A 20,492-nucleotide genomic window follows, 5' to 3' on the forward strand; every position below is an offset into this window, starting at 1 on the left:
CAGCGCTCATACCTGTATTTATTTCCTGTTTTCGGTCGAAGTCCACAGTAGTCGATTGTCGAGTTCACGCGCGTGATCATAGGTAACTAAGCAACAGTGGTGAACTCGACAATTGACTACTGTGGATTCCGACTGAAAACAGGAAAGAAATACAGGTATGTGCGCTGGCCGAATTAACTTCATTTTTATTCATATCTTTCACATCTACTGCAGTCAGATTCACAGATTCACCAATTTTAAAAAGAGGATAATACGGTGTAGGCAACACCGATTTTTGTCGTTGTTCTCTGTATTGACAGCACTCCAAATTTCCCAAAAAATTTGCTCAATGTTAAAATTGACCGGAGTTCTCCTTTAAATCAAAATAACCCCCTCCCTAGCCTAGAAATCTAGACGCACCCTAGCGGCAGCAAATTTTATTTTGCAGCCAGGGTGGTCTAGTAACTCTCCGTTGGCTTTCGAGCTGGAAAAACCAAACTCTAGTCAGGCCAATCACATCATAGAGTTGGCGGGCGGGCTTAACATAATGACGACAGAGTTGCGACGGTTCCCTGCTACTTGAAAACAAAGAATGGCGTCTGCTGCTGGCGAACAGCGGTCTCTCGAATCGGCTTTGGCCGCGACTCTGGAGGACTTGGAGTTGAGCTTTTCTTTGAGAAAAGAACAAAGAACGGCAATAGCAAGCTACAACGATCCAATCAATTCCCAATGGACAAAAGGGACAAATTCTCACCCTACATTTTTTTTTGTTTTCATGTTTGAGAAGCCACTTCACTTATATGTCGCAATAGGGAAGAAAAGACTGTTCTGTTTTATGTTGACTTTAGAGATAAATCCTCAAACATGTCTGTTATGTATTTGTCATTTTTTTCCCCATCTGTTTTCTTGTGTAGGTGCAGGGAATGTCCTTTATAGCAGCAGTGTTGATTCTCAACATGAACACTGCTGATGCCTTCATTGCATTTGCCAATTTGTTGAACAAGCCTTGTCAAATGGCTTTCTACAGAGTGGACCACAGCCTTGTGAGTTTTATGAGCAGTTTTTTAAGATGTGCAATCAATAAGATCGTAATTAGAAAAGACTTTTCATATGCTCCTTTTTTTAATCCTCCCTAGATGTTGACATACTTTGCAGCATTTGAAGTGTTCTTTGAAGAAAATCTACCAAAGCTTTTTGCACATTTCAAAAATAACAATCTGTCCTCTGATATTTATTTAATTGACTGGTGAGTTACTTTGTTTCTTGAAAAGTTCAGTTCATAAACGTACCCCTGAGTCTCGTGAGGTATAGATTTATTTATCAGAGGTCTGCTTTTTTGGTCTGTGTAGGATCTTCACCTTGTACAGTAAATCACTCCCACTGGACATTGCGTGCCGTGTGTGGGACGTGTTCTGTCGTGATGGTGAGGAGTTTCTCTTCCGCACTGCACTGGGTATCCTGCATCTTTATGAGGACATCCTCACACACATGGACTTCATCCACATCGCTCAGTTCCTGACACGCCTGCCGGACTGTATCTCTGCTGAGGAGATCTTCTCCAGCATAACCACCATCAACATGAACAGCAAGAACAAGAAATGGCCACAAGTATGCATCTTTTTCTAAACAATCACACATAAACACGACACATGCATTGAAATGATTACATATACACTGAGTTATGCAGAATGATATATACAGTACTACCATTCAAACGTTTGGGGTCTGTAAGATTTTTTTAATGCTTTTGAAAAAAGTATCTTATGCTTCCCTATGCTGCATTTAATTGATCAAAATACAGGAAAATATACAATAATATTGTGAAAACATTACAATTTAAAGTAACTGTTTTCTATTAAAATATATTTTATAATGTAATTTATTCCTGTGATGGTGAAGCGGAATTTTTAGCATCGTTACTCCAGTCTTTAGTGTCTCATGATCCTTCAGAAATCATTCTAATATGATGATTTGCTGCTCAAGAAACATTTCTGATTTCTGACTGTTAAATTGATGTTGTGCTGCTTAATATTTTTGTGGAAATATTGATGCATCTTTCAGGATATTTTGATGAATAGAAAGTTCAAAATAACAGTATTTATTAGAAATTGGAATCTTTGTTACACTACTTATGCCTTTACTTTCTCTTTTGATCAATTTAATTTGTCCTTTGCTGAATAAAAGTATTTCTTAAAAAAAAAAAATCTTAATGACACCAGACTTTTGAACAGATTATACAGTGAATTCAGGAAGTATTCAGGCCCTTCCTTTTTCACATTTTATGTTACAGCCTTATGCGAAAAAAATGCTTTTAAGAAGTTTATTTAACATTTAAAAAAAATATATATATATATATATATATATATATAAAAAAATGGTTAATCTGATGGGACTCGTTTGTTCCTCTAGGTTCTTCAGGCTTTGCAGAAAGGACAAGACCGGGGCAGTCCTCTACTGAAACGCTAAGGATGCATCCTCGTGTGTTCTCTTGCACCTTACAGAGACTAAGAGAGAAACCCATGTCGACTGTGCATGGGTATTCCTGCATACCTCTGGCACCTCATCAGAGAATATCAGTTCCAGTGGCCACTCTGTGTCCTCTTCCATACAAACTGATGCTTGGGAATACCAACTGATCTCACAGGGCTGGAACGGAGACAACACATCACATGAATGTACACTCCATCTCTCAGTTAGGTGTGGCAATGTGAGCTTGTGAAGCTCTTAACTATTCCATGTCTCTGTCCACTATTTACTCCTTCACCCTTTATCTTTGGCTTCATCCTTTTCTCTCGCTCAGCTTAAACATGGCATTTCCATTTTAAGCGAAATAAAGTAATATATATTTTGCTGTGTTTTTCTGAGATTGTTTTTATTTGTTTGTTCATGTTGTTTTTAATGTGTGGAAGCATACTGACTTCAAATTACCTCCGTGTCCTTCAAAATCTTGGAGTCTCAAAGGGAGTTTTATGTGGTAAAAAACTGGAAGTGCTCAAATCATGAGGTTAATTTGTTTTGCTTGGATGCAATGTCAGTGAATCCCACCACTGTTTGTAAGACTTTTTGCTCACTTTTTTAATCTAAGTTTCTTATCAAGAACTATCATTTATTCTACCTCTTACTCCTTGTGTCTGTATTCTATGTTTCTGTCCTCTATCTCACAAATGTCTTTATTCAGAGATTTGAGTGGGTACTGAAAGATATTAGTGTGTTGTGGTATTGCTACTGGATTCTTTCTCCTTTTTCTTTCTTTTTATAGAAAATACTGTGCCAGTCTTAAACCAAACATGCTGTTTCTGATATACCCATTTTTAAAGTTTGGCTTCCATTCATGCCTACACAACAGGAATTTAGTGAGATGAATGTGGCTTTAACATTGCGGTGCAAGTTGGATCCCATAGTGGTTGAAGTGTTGAGAAGAAAGTAGATGAAAGATTACGTGTGTTGTACAGCACATCTTAAAGTGATAGTTCACCAAAAAATTCTGTCATCATTTACTCACTATCAAGTTGTTCCAAACCTGTATGTGTTTCTTTCTTCTGCTGAACACAAAAGAAGATATTTTGAAGAATGTTGGTAACCAGAAGTTGACTGTAGCCATTGACTTCCATAGTATTTTTATTTTATTTTTCTCTACTATGGAAGTCAATGGCTACAGTCAACTGTTAGTTTGATTACCAACATTCTTTAAACAGAAGAAACAAACTCATACAGGTTGGGAACAACTCATTTTTGGGTGAGCTATCCCTTTAACATTTATGTTTGACATATTGTCTTTGTTAATAACAAAGAAACTGCAGTAAATTATTAATGCATTATTAAGATTAAAATCAGGCAAAACGTATTATGAATACAAAATGTATGAATTTGAATTTTAACAAATAGAGTACTTCATGGTCTTAGCTTGTTTCATGTAAATAACATGCACTAAAACGGCCTAATTTATGGGACCACAATGTAACAGCAATAACAGCGTTTTTCACTTTTTTTAAGTTTGTCATTTTTGTGAATATTTTTCATTGAGAATTTTATGGAGAAATGTTTTGGTTTGACAGTATAACGTTAAACATCCAGATGCTTATTTATTTTGTGTGAGAAAAAGATCTTAATCCCCTTGGAAATTGTGTGTATATCATATGTGTGCAACGCATGTACACACAGTAATATGTAAACAATCTATGAAGGCACTGCAAAGAATATTAAATGGCACGTGTTATCTTGCACACTCTGTCGTAAGTTTATGTTTAGATATTATCAAGATAATGTGGTGAGATTTTGCTGCTTTGTGATCACTGTGATCAAAGGAAAACCTCCCACCTTTTTTGTGGTTTAAACCAAACTACTGCAATAAGCTGCTTTGCACTTTTTTTTTTTCATAGATTTCATACTGTAGGTCTTTTATACTATATGCTCTCTGCTATTTCATGTTTTGTTTCTTGTTCGTTACCAAATAAGAACCCCAGGAATTAATTTCATGTTAATGTTGGCTGTTTGCATTACCATCAATCTGATTATTCATTGCCCTCAACTTATGATATTAACAATTTATGTATAACAATTAAAAAAAACTATTAATAACAACTTGTACATCTGGGATCAAGCACCAGGAGTTGTTGGCTTTGTTAGTGGCTTTTTTTTCTCTTGTCCAAATCTTTGAAGTAAATTATGAAAATATATCAAAAAAGATTTCAAAAGACTTCATATGTGTCTGGTTGTGCAATCAGCTGCTTAAGACTTAATGTACAATAAAAAAAAAAAGTCATTACAATCTTAATTGTAATGACTGAGGTGACTTGTGTGTATAACGTACGTACTTGTTGTGAGTACTTGAGTGCGTACATCATCATAAACAATTCATGTTTAGAATGGCATAGGGCATCCAGGAACATGGGAAATGTTGATAATGAAGTGCAATAATGTATTGTGCATTGTATTTGTTATGTTCGTGTATTGTTTATGTGGGAATTAACCGAATCGGGTGGTAAGATGAAGACAGCAGAATGTTCAGTGTATCTATGCCTATGTATGAATAGTTTGCCAGTCAGAACTAGTTTTTTTTTTTTTTTTTTTTTTATCCATTTCAGCACTGTATGAGCATTCAAATGCAGACTCTGTGTGCATGCAACCCCACACTTGAGGCTTTCAGACGCTATTTGAGCATGCATTGATGCAGCTCACACAACACGTTTTGACTATGTCCTTGTTCTTATGTTTGCCCTTTTGTCATATAATCCTGCCTTTGCTTTTGTTGTGTCAATATAGAAATAAACTTATATATATTTATGGTCCATTGTCTCATCACCTTATTAATGTTCACATTGAGAATAATGGCATTATAGACTTAAGATTAAGATGGTGAGTCATATGTGAGCTGCAGTTTTGCTACATGAAATAACCGCATAACTGTTTCCTGTGAGCACTCTTTTTTTCAGTTATGATTCGCAGTGGAACATTTTCTCACCTATAACCTGCCCCCTTACCAAAACCACACTCGCCCCCTCCCCTTCTCCCTTTAAAGTCCATGGTGAGGTGTGTTGGCCATTCTCCTGTTGTTATCAGTATTATCTCGAGAAGCAAAATCTGCAGCCATGCATCATTATTGTCTTTGTCTTTTTGTTGGACTTCTGGCGGTTGCATTCCTCCAGTCTGGTGTACTGGCCAACAGTAAGTCAAACAAATCCTTCATTATCTGTTCAATGATGTGAATTAACATGTATCAACAAACATTTATTTGTCAGTGTGAAACTCATTTCTAAGAGTGAATTAGTGATGCAATGATTTTTTTTTACAATGTTTATATTAACTTAGATGATTAATGTTTATGAGAAATCAATTTATTACACAAGTAAATTACTTTTTTCAACACAGATGCCAGTATGCCAGACGAATGCTGTTTTAATTATTATCCAAGAAAAATCCCCATCGCTAAAGTTACTTCCTACACGGAGACGAGAGTGGATTGCATTAAACCTGCAGTCATGTGAGTTTTGCCATTGCCTGTTTTAATTTAAATTCCTCTTTCTGTAAACAATAGAGGCAAATGATTGTATTAAACTTTCATAATGTGTAATTTGTCATATTGCGGAATAGAAATGAATTGTTTTGTGTATGTTTGTAAACTGTGATCTTTTCTTTCTAACAGTCTTGTCACACAGAGGGGTGCTCGTATCTGTGTGAACCCTGGGCTGAGCTGGGTGAAGAGTGCCCTTAAAATGGTCGATGATCGTGACTTATAGTGATGCAGTTATGGCAATGATCTGCATACTCAGAGGAGTGATTTAACTTGATTCTTAACCCAAGAATTAACTCAGTTACCTTCTTTCTATGATCTGTCATTTTTTTCATTATTATCATGCGGCATCATGAAAAATTTGTTCTGCCTTGCTACTGTAATGTTACTTTTACTGGAAAGCAATACATGTAAAAAGACAACATGATTCATGATTGTTAAAAAAAATGTAACGTTTAATTTTTAAGAAATTTGCATTAACAATTAAGCTGTCTTATATGATGCTCTTAATTCTAATAAAGTAAAACAGAAGACAAATCCCTTTGTTATGAATCTTTGAATGAAAATATGTGCCTTTTTTTTTTTTTTTTTGTCTCAAGATGCACATCAGTAATGTTTTTCCTAACGCACGTTTGTAAAGCTACTTGAACGTCCTAATTGAACTAAAGCCTATTCCTGGCTTAATCTAAGCCCTGGGTGTAAAGGTCACATTGTAAAAACTTTACAAGATAAATTAAGAATAGCTTTTGTCATACTCCCAAAAACACCTCCACTGGTATGATGCAACAATTTAAATGAGAATGTCTGTAATATAATTTAGCTGCCTAGTTTATTACTTCTGCATTAAGAATATTTTGAGAGAAAAAAACTTGGCTTTATTAATCATTTTCATTTGACCCTTTGAACAACACATACCTGTTGAACAAGACGGTTATCAGGGACCATTGTGGTTACTCTGCGTTACTATGCTTGTTATCAGTTTGAATATAGAAAGGTGGCACTGATCTGACATTTATGGGATAACGCATGTTTTTTTAATTTTTTTTAATTTTTTTATTAAGAGTAGATGCTAGGGGTGTAACGATACCCTCATGTCACAATTCGATACATATCACGATACTGAACACGATACGATATTATTGCGATACTCCAAGACATATGGTAAAAGTTTAACAAAAAATGACCTGTTGTAATTTGGTATTACATTGGGGGTGGAAATGAATAGGCTTGGATTTGGTGCTGGTAACCCAATGCATAGGATAATAGTGACCCCAAAATAAAAATATTTATGATTCTGATGCTGAAAACAGAATTATTTTAGATGAATATGCTTGCACTCTTTCACTGACTAGATATATTTAAAATAATGTAGGCCACTTTTTACTGGTTACATAAGACTTTTTGCATTATAATGTATAATAATGCAATTTGGCATTATCAGGACCCACAAATATTCCCCCATTGCATTATTATACAATATATTCAACATTTATATATAGTAGTTTAATGTAGTACTGACATTAAAACTCTGTAAACTTGAATTTTTTCACACACAGTAATTTTCATTTTGGGTGAACTATTCACAATACATTTTGTCATATCCACGATACATATTTTTGCATTTTTGTATTGCGATATATTGTGACACGATACATTGTTACACCCCTAGTAGATGCTATTTTTGAGCTGGTAAACATCACTCATTTATCAGCTCAGCATTAAAGTCACAATGAAATCCAAATGGACAATTCCTGTTTTTTTTAATGAATATTGCAGTATCTGTTATAATTTATCTTTTTTTTTTTTTTTTAATTCATGTACACTCGTAATCTTAAAGGAGAACTCCGGTCAATTTTAACATTGAGCTAATTTTTTTGTAAATTTGGAGTGCTGTCAGTACAGAGAACAACGACAAAAATCGGTGTTGCCTACACGTGTTATCCTCTTTTTAAAATTTGCACCCTGTTGACTTCAATGGGGCAAGTTTTAAACCTGCTTTTAGCCTCTTAACATCCTTGATGTGTCATTACAAGTGCCCAGCCAATGTGAGTGATTCCTTCAGAGTGAACACGGTGAATCTGACTGCAGTAGATGTGAAAGATATGAATAATAATGAAGTTAATTCGGCCAGCGCTCATACCTGTATTTATTTCCTGTTTTCGGTCGAAGTCCACAGTAGTCGATTGTCGAGTTCACGCGCGTGATCATAGGTAACTAAGCAACAGTGGTGAACTCGACAATCGACTATTGTGGACTTCGACTGAAAACAGGAAAGAAATACAGGTATGTGCGCTGGCTGAATTAACTTCATTTTTATTCATATCTTTCACATCTACTGCAGTCAGATTCACCAATTTTAAAAAGAGGATAACACGTGTAGGCAACACCGATTTTTGTCGTTGTTCTCTGTATTGACAGCACTCCAAATTTCCAAAAAAATGAGCTCAATGTTAAAATTGACCGGAGTTCTCCTTTAAATCAAAATAACCCCCTCCCTAGCCTAGAAATCTAGACGCACCCTAGCGGCAGCAGATTTTATTTTGCAGCCAGGGTGGTCTAGCAACTCTCCGTTGGCTTTCGAGCTGGAAAACCAAACTCTAGTCAGGCCAATCACATCATAGAGTTGGCGGGCGGGCTTAACATAATGACGACAGAGTTGCGACGGTTCCCTGCTACTTGAAAACAAAGAATGGCGTCTGCTGCTGGCGAACAGCGGTCTCTCGAATCGGCTTTGGCCGCGACTCTGGAGGACTTGGAGTTGAGCTTTTCTTTGAGAAAAGAACAAAGAACGGCAATAGCAAGCTACAACGATCCAATCAATTCCCAATGGACAAAAGGGACAAATTCTCACCCTACATTTTTTTTGTTTTCATGTTTGAGAAGCCACTTCACTTATATGTCGCAATAGGGAAGAAAAGACTTTTCTGTTTTATGTTGACTTTAGAGATAAATCCTCAAACATGTCTGTTATGTATTTGTCATTTTCCCCCCATCTGTTTTCTTGTGTAGGTGCAGGGAATGTCCTTTATAGCAGCAGTGTTGATTCTCAACATGAACACTGCTGATGCCTTCATTGCATTTGCCAATTTGTTGAACAAGCCTTGTCAAATGGCTTTCTACAGAGTGGACCACAGCCTCGTGAGTTTTATGAGCAGTTTTTTAAGATGTGCAATCAATAAGATCGTAATTAGAAAAGACTCTTCATATGCTCCTTTTTTTAATCCTCCCTAGATGTTGACATACTTTGCAGCATTTGAAGTGTTCTTTGAAGAAAATCTACCAAAGCTTTTTGCACATTTCAAAAATAACAATCTGTCCTCTGATATTTATTTAATTGACTGGTGAGTTACTTTGTTTCTTGAAAAGTTCAGTTCATAAACGTACCCCTGAGTCTCGTGAGGTATAGATTTATTTATCAGAGGTCTGCTTTTTTGGTCTGTGTAGGATCTTCACCTTGTACAGTAAATCACTCCCACTGGACATTGCGTGCCGTGTGTGGGACGTGTTCTGTCGTGATGGTGAGGAGTTTCTCTTCCGCACTGCACTGGGTATCCTGCATCTTTATGAGGACATCCTCACACACATGGACTTCATCCACATCGCTCAGTTCCTGACACGCCTGCCGGACTGTATCTCTGCTGAGGAGATCTTCTCCAGCATAACCACCATCAACATGAACAGCAAGAACAAGAAATGGCCACAAGTATGCATCTTTTTCTAAACAATCACACATAAACACGACACATGCATTGAAATGATTACATATACACTGAGTTATGCAGAATGATATATACAGTACTACCATTCAAACGTTTGGGGTCTGTAAGATTTTTTTAATGCTTTTGAAAAAAGTATCTTATGCTTCCCTATGCTGCATTTAATTGATCAAAATACAGGAAAATATACAATAATATTGTGAAAACATTACAATTTAAAGTAACTGTTTTCTATTAAAATATATTTTATAATGTAATTTATTCCTGTGATGGTGAAGCGGAATTTTTAGCATCGTTACTCCAGTCTTTAGTGTCTCATGATCCTTCAGAAATCATTCTAATATGATGATTTGCTGCTCAAGAAACATTTCTGATTTCTGACTGTTAAATTGATGTTGTGCTGCTTAATATTTTTGTGGAAATATTGATGCATCTTTCAGGATATTTTGATGAATAGAAAGTTCAAAATAACAGTATTTATTAGAAATTGGAATCTTTGTTACACTACTTATGCCTTTACTTTCTCTTTTGATCAATTTAATTTGTCCTTTGCTGAATAAAAGTATTTCTTAAAAAAAAAAAATCTTAATGACACCAGACTTTTGAACAGATTATACAGTGAATTCAGGAAGTATTCAGGCCCTTCCTTTTTCACATTTTATGTTACAGCCTTATGCGAAAAAAAATGCTTTTAAGAAGTTTATTTAACATTAAAAAAAAAATATATATATATATATATATATATATATAAATAAAAATGGTTAATCTGATGGGACTCGTTTGTTCCTCTAGGTTCTTCAGGCTTTGCAGAAAGGACAAGACCGGGGCAGTCCTCTACTGAAACGCTAAGGATGCATCCTCGTGTGTTCTCTTGCACCTTACAGAGACTAAGAGAGAAACCCATGTCGACTGTGCATGGGTATTCCTGCATACCTCTGGCACCTCATCAGAGAATATCAGTTCCAGTGGCCACTCTGTGTCCTCTTCCATACAAACTGATGCTTGGGAATACCAACTGATCTCACAGGGCTGGAACGGAGACAACACATCACATGAATGTACACTCCATCTCTCAGTTAGGTGTGGCAATGTGAGCTTGTGAAGCTCTAACTATTCCATGTCTCTGTCCACTATTTACTCCTTCACCCTTTATCTTTGGCTTCATCCTTTTCTCTCGCTCAGCTTAAACGTGGCATTTCCATTTTAAGCGAAATAAAGTAATATATATTTTGCTGTGTTTTTCTGAGATTGTTTTTATTTGTTTGTTCATGTTGTTTTTAATGTGTGGAAGCATACTGACTTCAAATTACCTCCGTGTCCTTCAAAATCTTGGAGTCTCAAAGGGAGTTTTATGTGGTAAAAAACTGGAAGTGCTCAAATCATGAGGTTAATTTGTTTTGCTTGGATGCAATGTCAGTGAATCCCACCACTGTTTGTAAGACTTTTTGCTCACTTTTTTAATCTAAGTTTCTTATCAAGAACTATCATTTATTCTACCTCTTACTCCTTGTGTCTGTATTCTATGTTTCTGTCCTCTATCTCACAAATGTCTTTATTCAGAGATTTGAGTGGGTACTGAAAGATATTAGTGTGTTGTGGTATTGCTACTGGATTCTTTCTCCTTTTTCTTTCTTTTTATAGAAAATACTGTGCCAGTCTTAAACCAAACATGCTGTTTCTGATATTCCCATTTTTGAAGTTTGGCTTCCGTTCATGCCTACACAACAGGAATTTAGTGAGATGAATGTGGCTTTAACATTGCGGTGCAAGTTGGATCCCATAGTGGTTGAAGTGTTAAGAAGAAAGTAGATGAAAGATTACGTGTGTTGTACAGCACATCTTAAAGTGATAGTTCACCAAAAAATTCTGTCATCATTTACTCACTATCAAGTTGTTCCAAACCTGTATGTGTTTCTTTCTTCTGCTGAACACAAAAGAAGATATTTTGAAGAATGTTGGTAACCAGAAGTTGACTGTAGCCATTGACTTCCATAGTATTTTTATTTTATTTTTCTCTACTATGGAAGTCAATGGCTACAGTCAACTGTTAGTTTGATTACCAACATTCTTTAAACAGAAGAAACAAACTCATACAGGTTTGGAACAACTCATTTTTGGGTGAGCTATCCCTTTAACATTTATGTTTGACATATTGTCTTTGTTAATAACAAAGAAACTGCAGTAAATTATTAATGCATTATTAAGATTAAAATCAGGCAAAACGTATTATGAATACAAAATGTATGAATTTGAATTTTAACAAATAGAGTACTTCATGGTCTTAGCTTGTTTCATGTAAATAACATGCACTAAATCGGCCTAATTTATGGGACCACAATGTAACCGCAATAACAGCGTTTTTCACTTTTTTTAAGTTTGTCATTTTTGTGAATATTTTTCATTGAGAATTTTATGGAGAAATGTTTTGTTTTGACAGTATAACGTTAAACATCCAGATGCTTATTTATTTTGTGTGAGAAAAAGATCTTAATCCCCTTGGAAATTGTGTGTATATCATATGTGTGCAACGCATGTACACACAGTAATATGTAAACAATCTATGAAGGCACTGCAAAGAATATTAAATGGCACGTGTTATCTTGCACACTCTGTCATAAGTTTATGTTTAGATATTATCAAGATAATGTGGTGAGATTTTGCTGCTTTGTGATCACTGTGATCAAAGGAAAACCTCCCACCTTTTTTGTGGTTTAAACCAAACTACTGCAATAAGCTGCTTTGCACTTTTTTTTTTTCATAGATTTCATACTGTAGGTCTTTTATACTATATGCTCTCTGCTATTTCATGTTTTGTTTCTTGTTCGTTACCAAATAAGAACCCCAGGAATTAATTTCATGTTAATCCAGTAAGGGTAAAATCTTTCCGTGGCAGGGGCAGCTGCCACTGGCGCCTGTCACTCGACCTGCCACCGCTATATGCGCCTGTCACTCAACCTGCCGCGCCTGTCACTCGACCTGCCACCGCTATATGCGCCTGTCACTCGACCTGCCACCGCTATATGCGCCTGTCACTCGACCTGCCACCGCTATATGCGCCTGTCACTCGACCTGCCGCGCCTGTCACTCGACCTGCCACCGCTATACGCGCCTGTCCCGCGACCTGCCACCGCTATACGCGCCTGTCCCGCGACCTGCCACCGCTATACGCGCCTGTCCCGCGACCCGTCACGGCTATGCGCCTGTCCCGCGATCTGTCGCGGCTACACTCGCCTGTCAGTCGACCCGTCACGGCTATACTCGCCTGTCCCGCTTTCTGTCACGGTTATACTCGCCTGTCCCGCGACCCGTCACGGCTATACTCGCCTGTCCCGCGACCTGTCACGGCTATACTCGCCTGTCACTCGACCTGTCACGGCCAGGGGCGGCTCCAGAGAATTTTTAACATGTGCTGAGGGGGTGCTAGATCGCTGAGGGGGTGCTAGATCATTGACTGGGGGAGCTGCCTAATTATAGGCTATATATATATATATATAGGCTACATACATAAGTTTGTTTCCGCCACAGAATAAAACATTTTAAAAGATAATTGCGACTTTATTTCTCAGAATTGCGAGATATAAAGTCAGAATTGCGAGATATAAAGTCAGAATTGCGTGAAATAAAGTCGCAATTGCGTCTTATGAAGTCAGAATTCTGACTTTTTTTCTCGCAAAATGCGACTATATCACGCAATTCTGACTTTATAACACGCAATTGTGAGTTTATATCTCGCAATTCTAACATCTTTTCTTAGAATTGTGAGATATAAACTCACAATTGTGAGATATAAAGTCCAATTCTAAGGGGAAAAAAGACGGACTTTTTTTTTTTTACCTCAGAATAGTTTATATCTCACAATTCTGACTTTATAACACGCAATTGCGACTTTATATCATGCAATTCTGACTTTATATCTCGCAATTGCGACTTTATTTCTCAGAAATAAACTTTATTTCGCAATTCTGAGAAAAAAAGTCACAATTCTGACTTGATATATCGCAATTGTGAGAAAAAAAGTCAGAATTGTGAGATAAAAAGTCGCAATTATTATTATTTATTTATTATTCAGTGGCGGAAACAAGCTTCCATATAAATGAGCAAAACTTGCCCACTAAATATTTAGCTATAATATTCAATTATTTTAATGACCACAATTAAAGTTTTAATTTTATTAAATTGAACAAGCGCAATATTCAGCATTCAATCAAATAGAAAAGATGTTTTATTAATAATAATGTTATTTCAACATAATATCTCGTTATTCCGACATAATATGTGTGCGTGCAACAAGCAAGATGGGCATTTGTAAATCCGGTGACGCGTGCATTGATTTTTATTAATAAACTAGTGTTTTCTGGCAGTGTTGGCTGCAAAGATGAAGTTGACGATCGCCATATTCGTAGTGAACGCACCAATAGAGAGAAATGCACATAATGGATTACATAATCACAGAGTAGCCTTTTTCTTTTCGTTTTGAATTATTTCGTTTAAAGACATTTCAAGCTTGGTGTATTTGATGTATTTCTCATGTCTATGTGAGGCATACACTGAGTTTCGTTAAGTTAGGATGAGATGCGCTCCAGTTCACGTGCAATGCAAGTGACTGCACGTGCGCCTCCATGATTATATTGTCCGTTATATTTGCTTCCTATTTATTAAATCCAGGCAATTGGTTGATGAAAAATTGATTAAAATTAAGATACAATTTATACAAAACGAAATTCACTTTAAAGAAAGGTTTTCTACAAAACAAAACTTAATAAAGTGGTCAAAATCATGTCTGACCCGCTCCATGTCTCTCGATATATATTGTGCATCCTCTTACTTGTGCTGTTCACTTTTCATAAATCAACGTAAATGGAAAAAAATAATAATATAATATTTTAACAAATATGAAACTAAATGCGCTTATTTAATGGCTACAACAGTATAGTAGGCCTACATCTGTATTTGTACAAATTGCTGCACATTCATTTAATTCTGAACTGTGCACACATGAAAGGCATTTGTTCAAATCAAGTTCATGGATAATTGTGCGTGCATTTATTAATCATTATGATACTAAAATCATAACAAAGTAGGATATGCTATGTACAAAAAATCAGATGAGCCCAGAATATGAACGCAAAGTTTAACTACACGTTAAGCATTTTCCTCCCATAGAAAAACATTAAGAACACTTAATGTGGCTTAATGCAGATTAGAATGTCCCCTTATTATGTCGAAATAACGAGATATTATGTCGAAATAATATATTATGTCGAAATAACGACTTATCATGTCGAAATAAGACTTCTTAATAAACACTGTAAAAAATTATCGTAATTTTAACGGTAAAAGACTGTAAAACTGCTACAGTGAAAAACTGTTAATTGGTTAACAGAAAGTTTCCGTACTATATACGGTAAATAACTGTGATAGATCTAACGGTACATTTAATGTAATTTTACTGTAACATACCGTTAAATTTACAGTTTTTGAAAGTGAAAAAACAACTCATTGTATAATTTACAGTGAAAAACCGTAAATTGACATTCCCACAATTCCCTGTGACACTTCACATTTGATGTATTTTTGTTGAAATAACTATGTTTGTTTCTTCATAGTTTTCTTCTTTTTTCTAATCAGTTATGTACATTAGGGGTTTATGTTACATTTAATGTTGTTAAATTAATGTTTATTGCATTTTTAAAATTTCATGTGTTACCATGATGGTGTTTAATGTTTGTGTGAAGGACACTGTGCAGCTTCTATATTAGTATTAACTTTCTTGTGGAAGAACTGTTTGTGTTGAGCTTTGATTGATCATGTGACTCTCATCACTGCTGTGATTGGTGGTTATCAGTGTACAAAACAGATATTAATACTTCAATAGGACGGTAAATTAACATTATATCATATTACTGAAATCCAATGTTAAATATACAGTTTTTTTCCGTAAAAACAATGGGAAGAAATTACAGTATTTTTTTTATAGTAAATTTTTTTTACAGTATTTTTCCGTTTTTTAACAGAAATTTTCTGGCGCCTCTGCTTTTTTTTTTTTTTTACAGTGAATAATAAATTAATAATAATAATAATACCAATAATAATATTGATGATAATAATAATAATTAATATAGTAATAATAATCATTGCTATATCAAGCCAACCTCACTGCATGCTATCTTAAGGTAAACTTGCACTAGCTAATGTTGGACTACTGAGACGTTAGTCACGGCCAAGCTATTTCATTGTAGCCTATTTTGTAATTCAAAGGATATTCAAAATATTTCAAGACAGTGCACCTTCTGGTCAAAAGTTATACATATTTTCCAAAAATGTTGATAACTTTTGAATAAATCTGCCTATTGTAATGCCACTGGTAAGGTTTGTCATTGTCACCTCACTCTGACCACATCACATCGATTTCGTAATGCGCCACCTATTGGTCGAAAATGATATAGGCTACCATTTAACCATAAGTTAGGCTACTGTTTGATTTTTCAGCCATTTGCCCAAAATCCTCCAAAAAGTGTTTAATTGCTGGTTGCAGTTGGTCTGACACTCCCAGCAATGTTGGCATGTCTTGTCTGCTTTTCAAATCTAACCTAAACAGTGTTAGATTTTAATAAAAATAAAAAAACATTCAAAATCGGGATGCGTTTTCCAGGTTATCTTTGTTTTTTTAACAGTATCCTAACTTCGGGTCACGTGACAGGCACAAACAGTGGTTCGACTTCGAGTGAGAGGCGCATTTAACGCTCATGGGACGCAAGGCAGATGCATAATAGCGGTGTGCATAATACCATAATGCACACCATGCGGTGTGCATAATGCATAATACCATAGCGGTGGCAGGTCGCGGGACAGCCGCGTATAGCGGTGGCAGGTCGAGTGACAGGCGCGTATAGCGGTGGCAGGTCGCGGGACAGGCGCGTATAGCGGTGGCAGGTCGAGTGACAGGCACGTATAGCGGTGGCAGGTCGCGGGACAGCCGCGTATAGCGGTGGCAGGTCGAGTGACAGGCGCGTATAGCGGTGGCAGGTCGCGGGACAGGCGCATATAGCGGTGGCAGGTCGAGTGACAGGCGCGGCAGGTCGAGTGACAGGCGCGTATAGCGGTGGCAGGTCGAGTGACAGGCGCCAGTGGCAGCTGCCCCTGCCACGGAAAGATTTTACTCCCTCTCTGGCTGTTTGCATTACCATCAATCTGATTATTCATTGCCCTCAACTTATGATATTAACAATTTATGTATAACAATTAAAAAAAACTATTAATAACAACTTGTACATCTGGGATCAAGCACCAGGAGTTGTTGGCTTTGTTAGTGGCTTTTTTTTCTCTTGTCCAAATCTTTGAAGTAAATTATGAAAATATATCAAAAAAGATTTCAAAAGACTTCATATGTGTCTGGTTGTGCAATCAGCTGCTTAAGACTTAATGTACAATAAAAAAAAAAAGTCATTACAATCTTAATTGTAATGACTGAGGTGACTTGTGTGTATAACGTACGTACTGTTATGTTGTGAGTACTTGAGTGCGTACATCATCATAAACAATTCATGTTTAGAAGGGCATAGGGCATCCAGGAACATGGGAAATGTTGATAATGAAGTGCAATAATGTATTGTGCATTGTATTTGTTATGTTCGTGTATTGTTTATGTGGGAATTAACCGAATCGGGTGGTAAGATGAAGACAGCAGAATGTTCAGTGTATCTATGCCTATGTATGAATAGTTTGCCAGTCAGAACTAGTTTTTTTTTTTTTTTTTTTTTCATCCATTTCAGCACTGTATGAGCATTCAAATGCAGACTCTGTGTGCATGCAACCCCACACTTGAGGCTTTCAGACGCTATTTGAGCATGCATTGATGCAGCTCACACAACACGTTTTGACTATGTCCTTGTTCTTATGTTTGCCCTTTTGTCATATAATCCTGCCTTTGCTTTTGTTGTGTCAATATAGAAATAAACTTATATATATTTATGGTCCATTGTCTCATCACCTTATTAATGTTCACATTGAGAATAATGGCATTATAGACTTAAGATTAAGATGGTGAGTCATATGTGAGCTGCAGTTTTGCTACATGAAATAACCGCATAACTGTTTCCTGTGAGCACTCTTTTTTTCAGTTATGATTCGCAGTGGAACATTTTCTCACCTATAACCTGCCCCCTTACCAAAACCACACTCGCCCCCTCCCCTTCTCCCTTTAAAGTCCATGGTGAGGTGTGTTGGCCATTCTCCTGTTGTTATCAGTATTATCTCGAGAAGCAAAATCTGCAGCCATGCATCATTATTGTCTTTGTCTTTTTGTTGGACTTCTGGCGGTTGCATTCCTCCAGTCTGGTGTACTGGCCAACAGTAAGTCAAACAAATCCTTCATTATCTGTTCAATGATGTGAATTAACATGTATCAACAAACATTTATTTGTCAGTGTGAAACTCATTTCTAAGAGTGAATTAGTGATGCAATGATTTTTTTTTTACAATGTTTATATTAACTTAGATGATTAATGTTTATGAGAAATCAATTTATTACACAAGTAAATTACTTTTTTCAACACAGATGCCAATATGCCAGACGAATGCTGTTTTAATTATTATCCAAGAAAAATCCCCATCGCTAAAGTTACTTCCTACACGGAGACGAGAGTGGATTGCATTAAACCTGCAGTCATGTGAGTTTTGCCATTGCCTGTTTTAATTTAAATTCCTCTTTCTGTAAACAATAGAGGCAAATGATTGTATTAAACTTTCATAATGTGTAATTTATCATATTGCGGAATAGAAATGAATTGTTTTGTGTATGTTTGTAAACTGTGATCTTTTCTTTCTAACAGTCTTGTCACACAGAGGGGTGCTCGTATCTGTGTGAACCCTGGGCTGAGCTGGGTGAAGAGTGCCCTTAAAATGATCGATGATCGTGACTTATAGTGATGCAGTTATGGCAATGATCTGCATACTCAGAGGAGTCCTTCTTTACAGACCTTCTTTCTATGATCTGTCATTTTTTTCATTATTATCATGCGGCATCATGAAAAATTTGTTCTGCCTTGCTACTGTAATGTTACTTTTACTGGAAAGCAATACATGTAAAAAGACAACATGATTCATGATTGTTAAAAAAAATGTAACATGTTTAATTTTTAAGAAATTTGCATTAACAATTAAGCTGTCTTATATGATGCTCTTAATTCTAATAAAGTAAAACAGAAGACAAATCCCCCTGTTATGAATCTTTGAATGATTGAATGATTATTGAATGATACATCAATTTAAATTTATCAATTTAAGTGTCAGTAATTATTGATCTCTTATCTTTGTTCATAAAAAAAAAAAAAACTTTGCCCGGTTTCACAGACAAGGCTTAAGGTAGTCCGAGACTAAAATGCATGTTTGAGCTGTTTTAACTGAAAGCAACTTGCACTGACATATCTTAAAATATGTGCCTTTTTTTTTGTCTCAAGATGCACATCAGTAATGTTTTTCCTAACGCACGTTTGTGAAGCTACTTGAACGTCCTAATTGAACTAAAGCCTATTCCTGGCTTAATCTAAGCCCCACATATAAACTAGGCCCTTTTATATTACATTTCCACTGTTTTGCACTCAAGAACAATTACTTCAACAAGATCCTTTAGTGTAAAGAGGACAGTATTCAGTAAAGCAGACACAAGTGTAGTGTGACTAAAGTATTAAAAAATACTGTAGTTTAAATTGAACCAGGAGAAAAGCTTTGGACTGGAGTTCCAGTATTTAGGATTGCAAAATAAATGCATTGCTCATTTTGCGCACCTGAAGTCTTTTAGTCAAAAAATAATAATAAAAGAATACTAGTAAGAAGTGTAAGTTAAAGACAGAACCAACATGTTCCTTCTAAATACAACCTGTCAATGAGTTGTAATTTTTATGAGAGATCATTAACATGGATCTCTTATAAGTTTCTTAAAGCTAGTAGACCTTAAATTGCTCCCTATGAAGTTACTGTGACTGTGCAGCATTAAAATAAATTCATATAGTATTAATAAATTACTTCTAAAAGCAAGATCATTCATAATAATAACAATAGTGATATTCATGCTACTACATTAGAACCTCCTGTCAATGTGAATTCCAAAGTAAAAATCATACATGATTATTAAAGCGTGACCTCAAACAAGACAGACTTATCAAATGGAATACTGTAAGGGTGACTCAGATACAAGCCTGTTTTCTCTAATAACTCTAACTTCATTTTGGATTTTTTTTAATAATTAAAAGAGCAGCACAGTATTGCATAACAGATTTTTTCTTTTACAGAATGCGATGATGGTGTTGTCCTGTAATAGCACTAGTTTATCACCTACATACAAGGTGTCACTAGAACATAACACCTCTGACTAGTCAGCGGAGCACTTGAGTTTGTGGTTGGAGGCTTATGCCCATGACCCTTACCACCTCTAAATGCATTTCCTGTCGATGGCCATAAGCTGTGCATAGTTTTGAAAATAGATTGTGTAAAAAAAAAAACCCACCTATAATGTGAAATGGAAAACATTTTTCTTTAGTAATGGAATCAGGTCTTGTAAAAATTCTTTGAATGTTCCAGCATGAACTACAGCAACTAGCAATAGCAGGGAAAATATAGCTGAAGCATGTTTCCCATCTGACCCTGCAAAAGTCATGTGGTTAAACTGAAACATTCTTTGTTTGCTGAGCACTAACCACTATAAGAACTTGTTTGATTCAAATAGACTCACAATGCCATGAAATCGATTTCTTTATTAGACGAATGAGACAGAGCTGGTCACCTTTGCT

At 36.0% G+C, this 20,492-nt stretch overlaps 2 protein-coding genes and 2 long non-coding RNA genes across 6 annotated transcripts in view; all 4 read left to right on the top strand.

Moving 5' to 3' along the window:
• The window catches only part of tbc1d14 (TBC1 domain family, member 14), a 28,735-nt gene extending 23,468 nt beyond the window's left edge, over nt 1–5,267 (top strand). For all 3 annotated transcript variants that reach the window (XM_084108161.1, XM_084108162.1, XM_084108163.1), the window contains 4 exons: nt 894–1,022; nt 1,116–1,225; nt 1,329–1,587; nt 2,389–5,267. In XM_084108161.1, the coding sequence (XP_083964287.1) occupies nt 894–1,022; nt 1,116–1,225; nt 1,329–1,587; nt 2,389–2,445 (555 nt within the window). In that variant the 3' untranslated portion in view covers nt 2,446–5,267. The remainder of the gene's footprint in view (nt 1–893; nt 1,023–1,115; nt 1,226–1,328; nt 1,588–2,388) is intronic.
• Nucleotides 5,268–5,496: 229 nt separating this feature from the next.
• LOC311079032 lies at nt 5,497–6,526 on the top strand. The gene is made up of 3 exons (XR_014605326.1): nt 5,497–5,643; nt 5,848–5,959; nt 6,122–6,526. It is a non-coding gene; the product is annotated as an uncharacterized lncRNA (long non-coding RNA).
• Nucleotides 6,527–8,652: 2,126 nt separating this feature from the next.
• On the top strand, nt 8,653–12,310 carry LOC311079106 (TBC1 domain family member 14-like). Its single transcript, XM_084108303.1, has 4 exons — nt 8,653–9,127; nt 9,221–9,330; nt 9,434–9,692; nt 10,498–12,310. The coding sequence occupies exons 1-4, from the start codon at nt 9,008–9,010 to the stop codon at nt 10,552–10,554; spliced, it is 546 nt and encodes a 181-aa protein (XP_083964429.1). The 5' UTR covers nt 8,653–9,007; the 3' UTR covers nt 10,555–12,310.
• Nucleotides 12,311–17,916: 5,606 nt separating this feature from the next.
• On the top strand, nt 17,917–18,917 carry LOC311079107. The gene is made up of 3 exons (XR_014605336.1): nt 17,917–18,057; nt 18,263–18,374; nt 18,537–18,917. It is a non-coding gene; the product is annotated as an uncharacterized lncRNA (long non-coding RNA).
• Nucleotides 18,918–20,492: the final 1,575 nt, after the last annotated feature.

This window comes from Abramis brama, assembly GCF_963993115.1.
Source record: "Abramis brama genome assembly, chromosome: 3".
NCBI lineage: Eukaryota > Metazoa > Chordata > Actinopteri > Cypriniformes > Leuciscidae > Abramis > Abramis brama.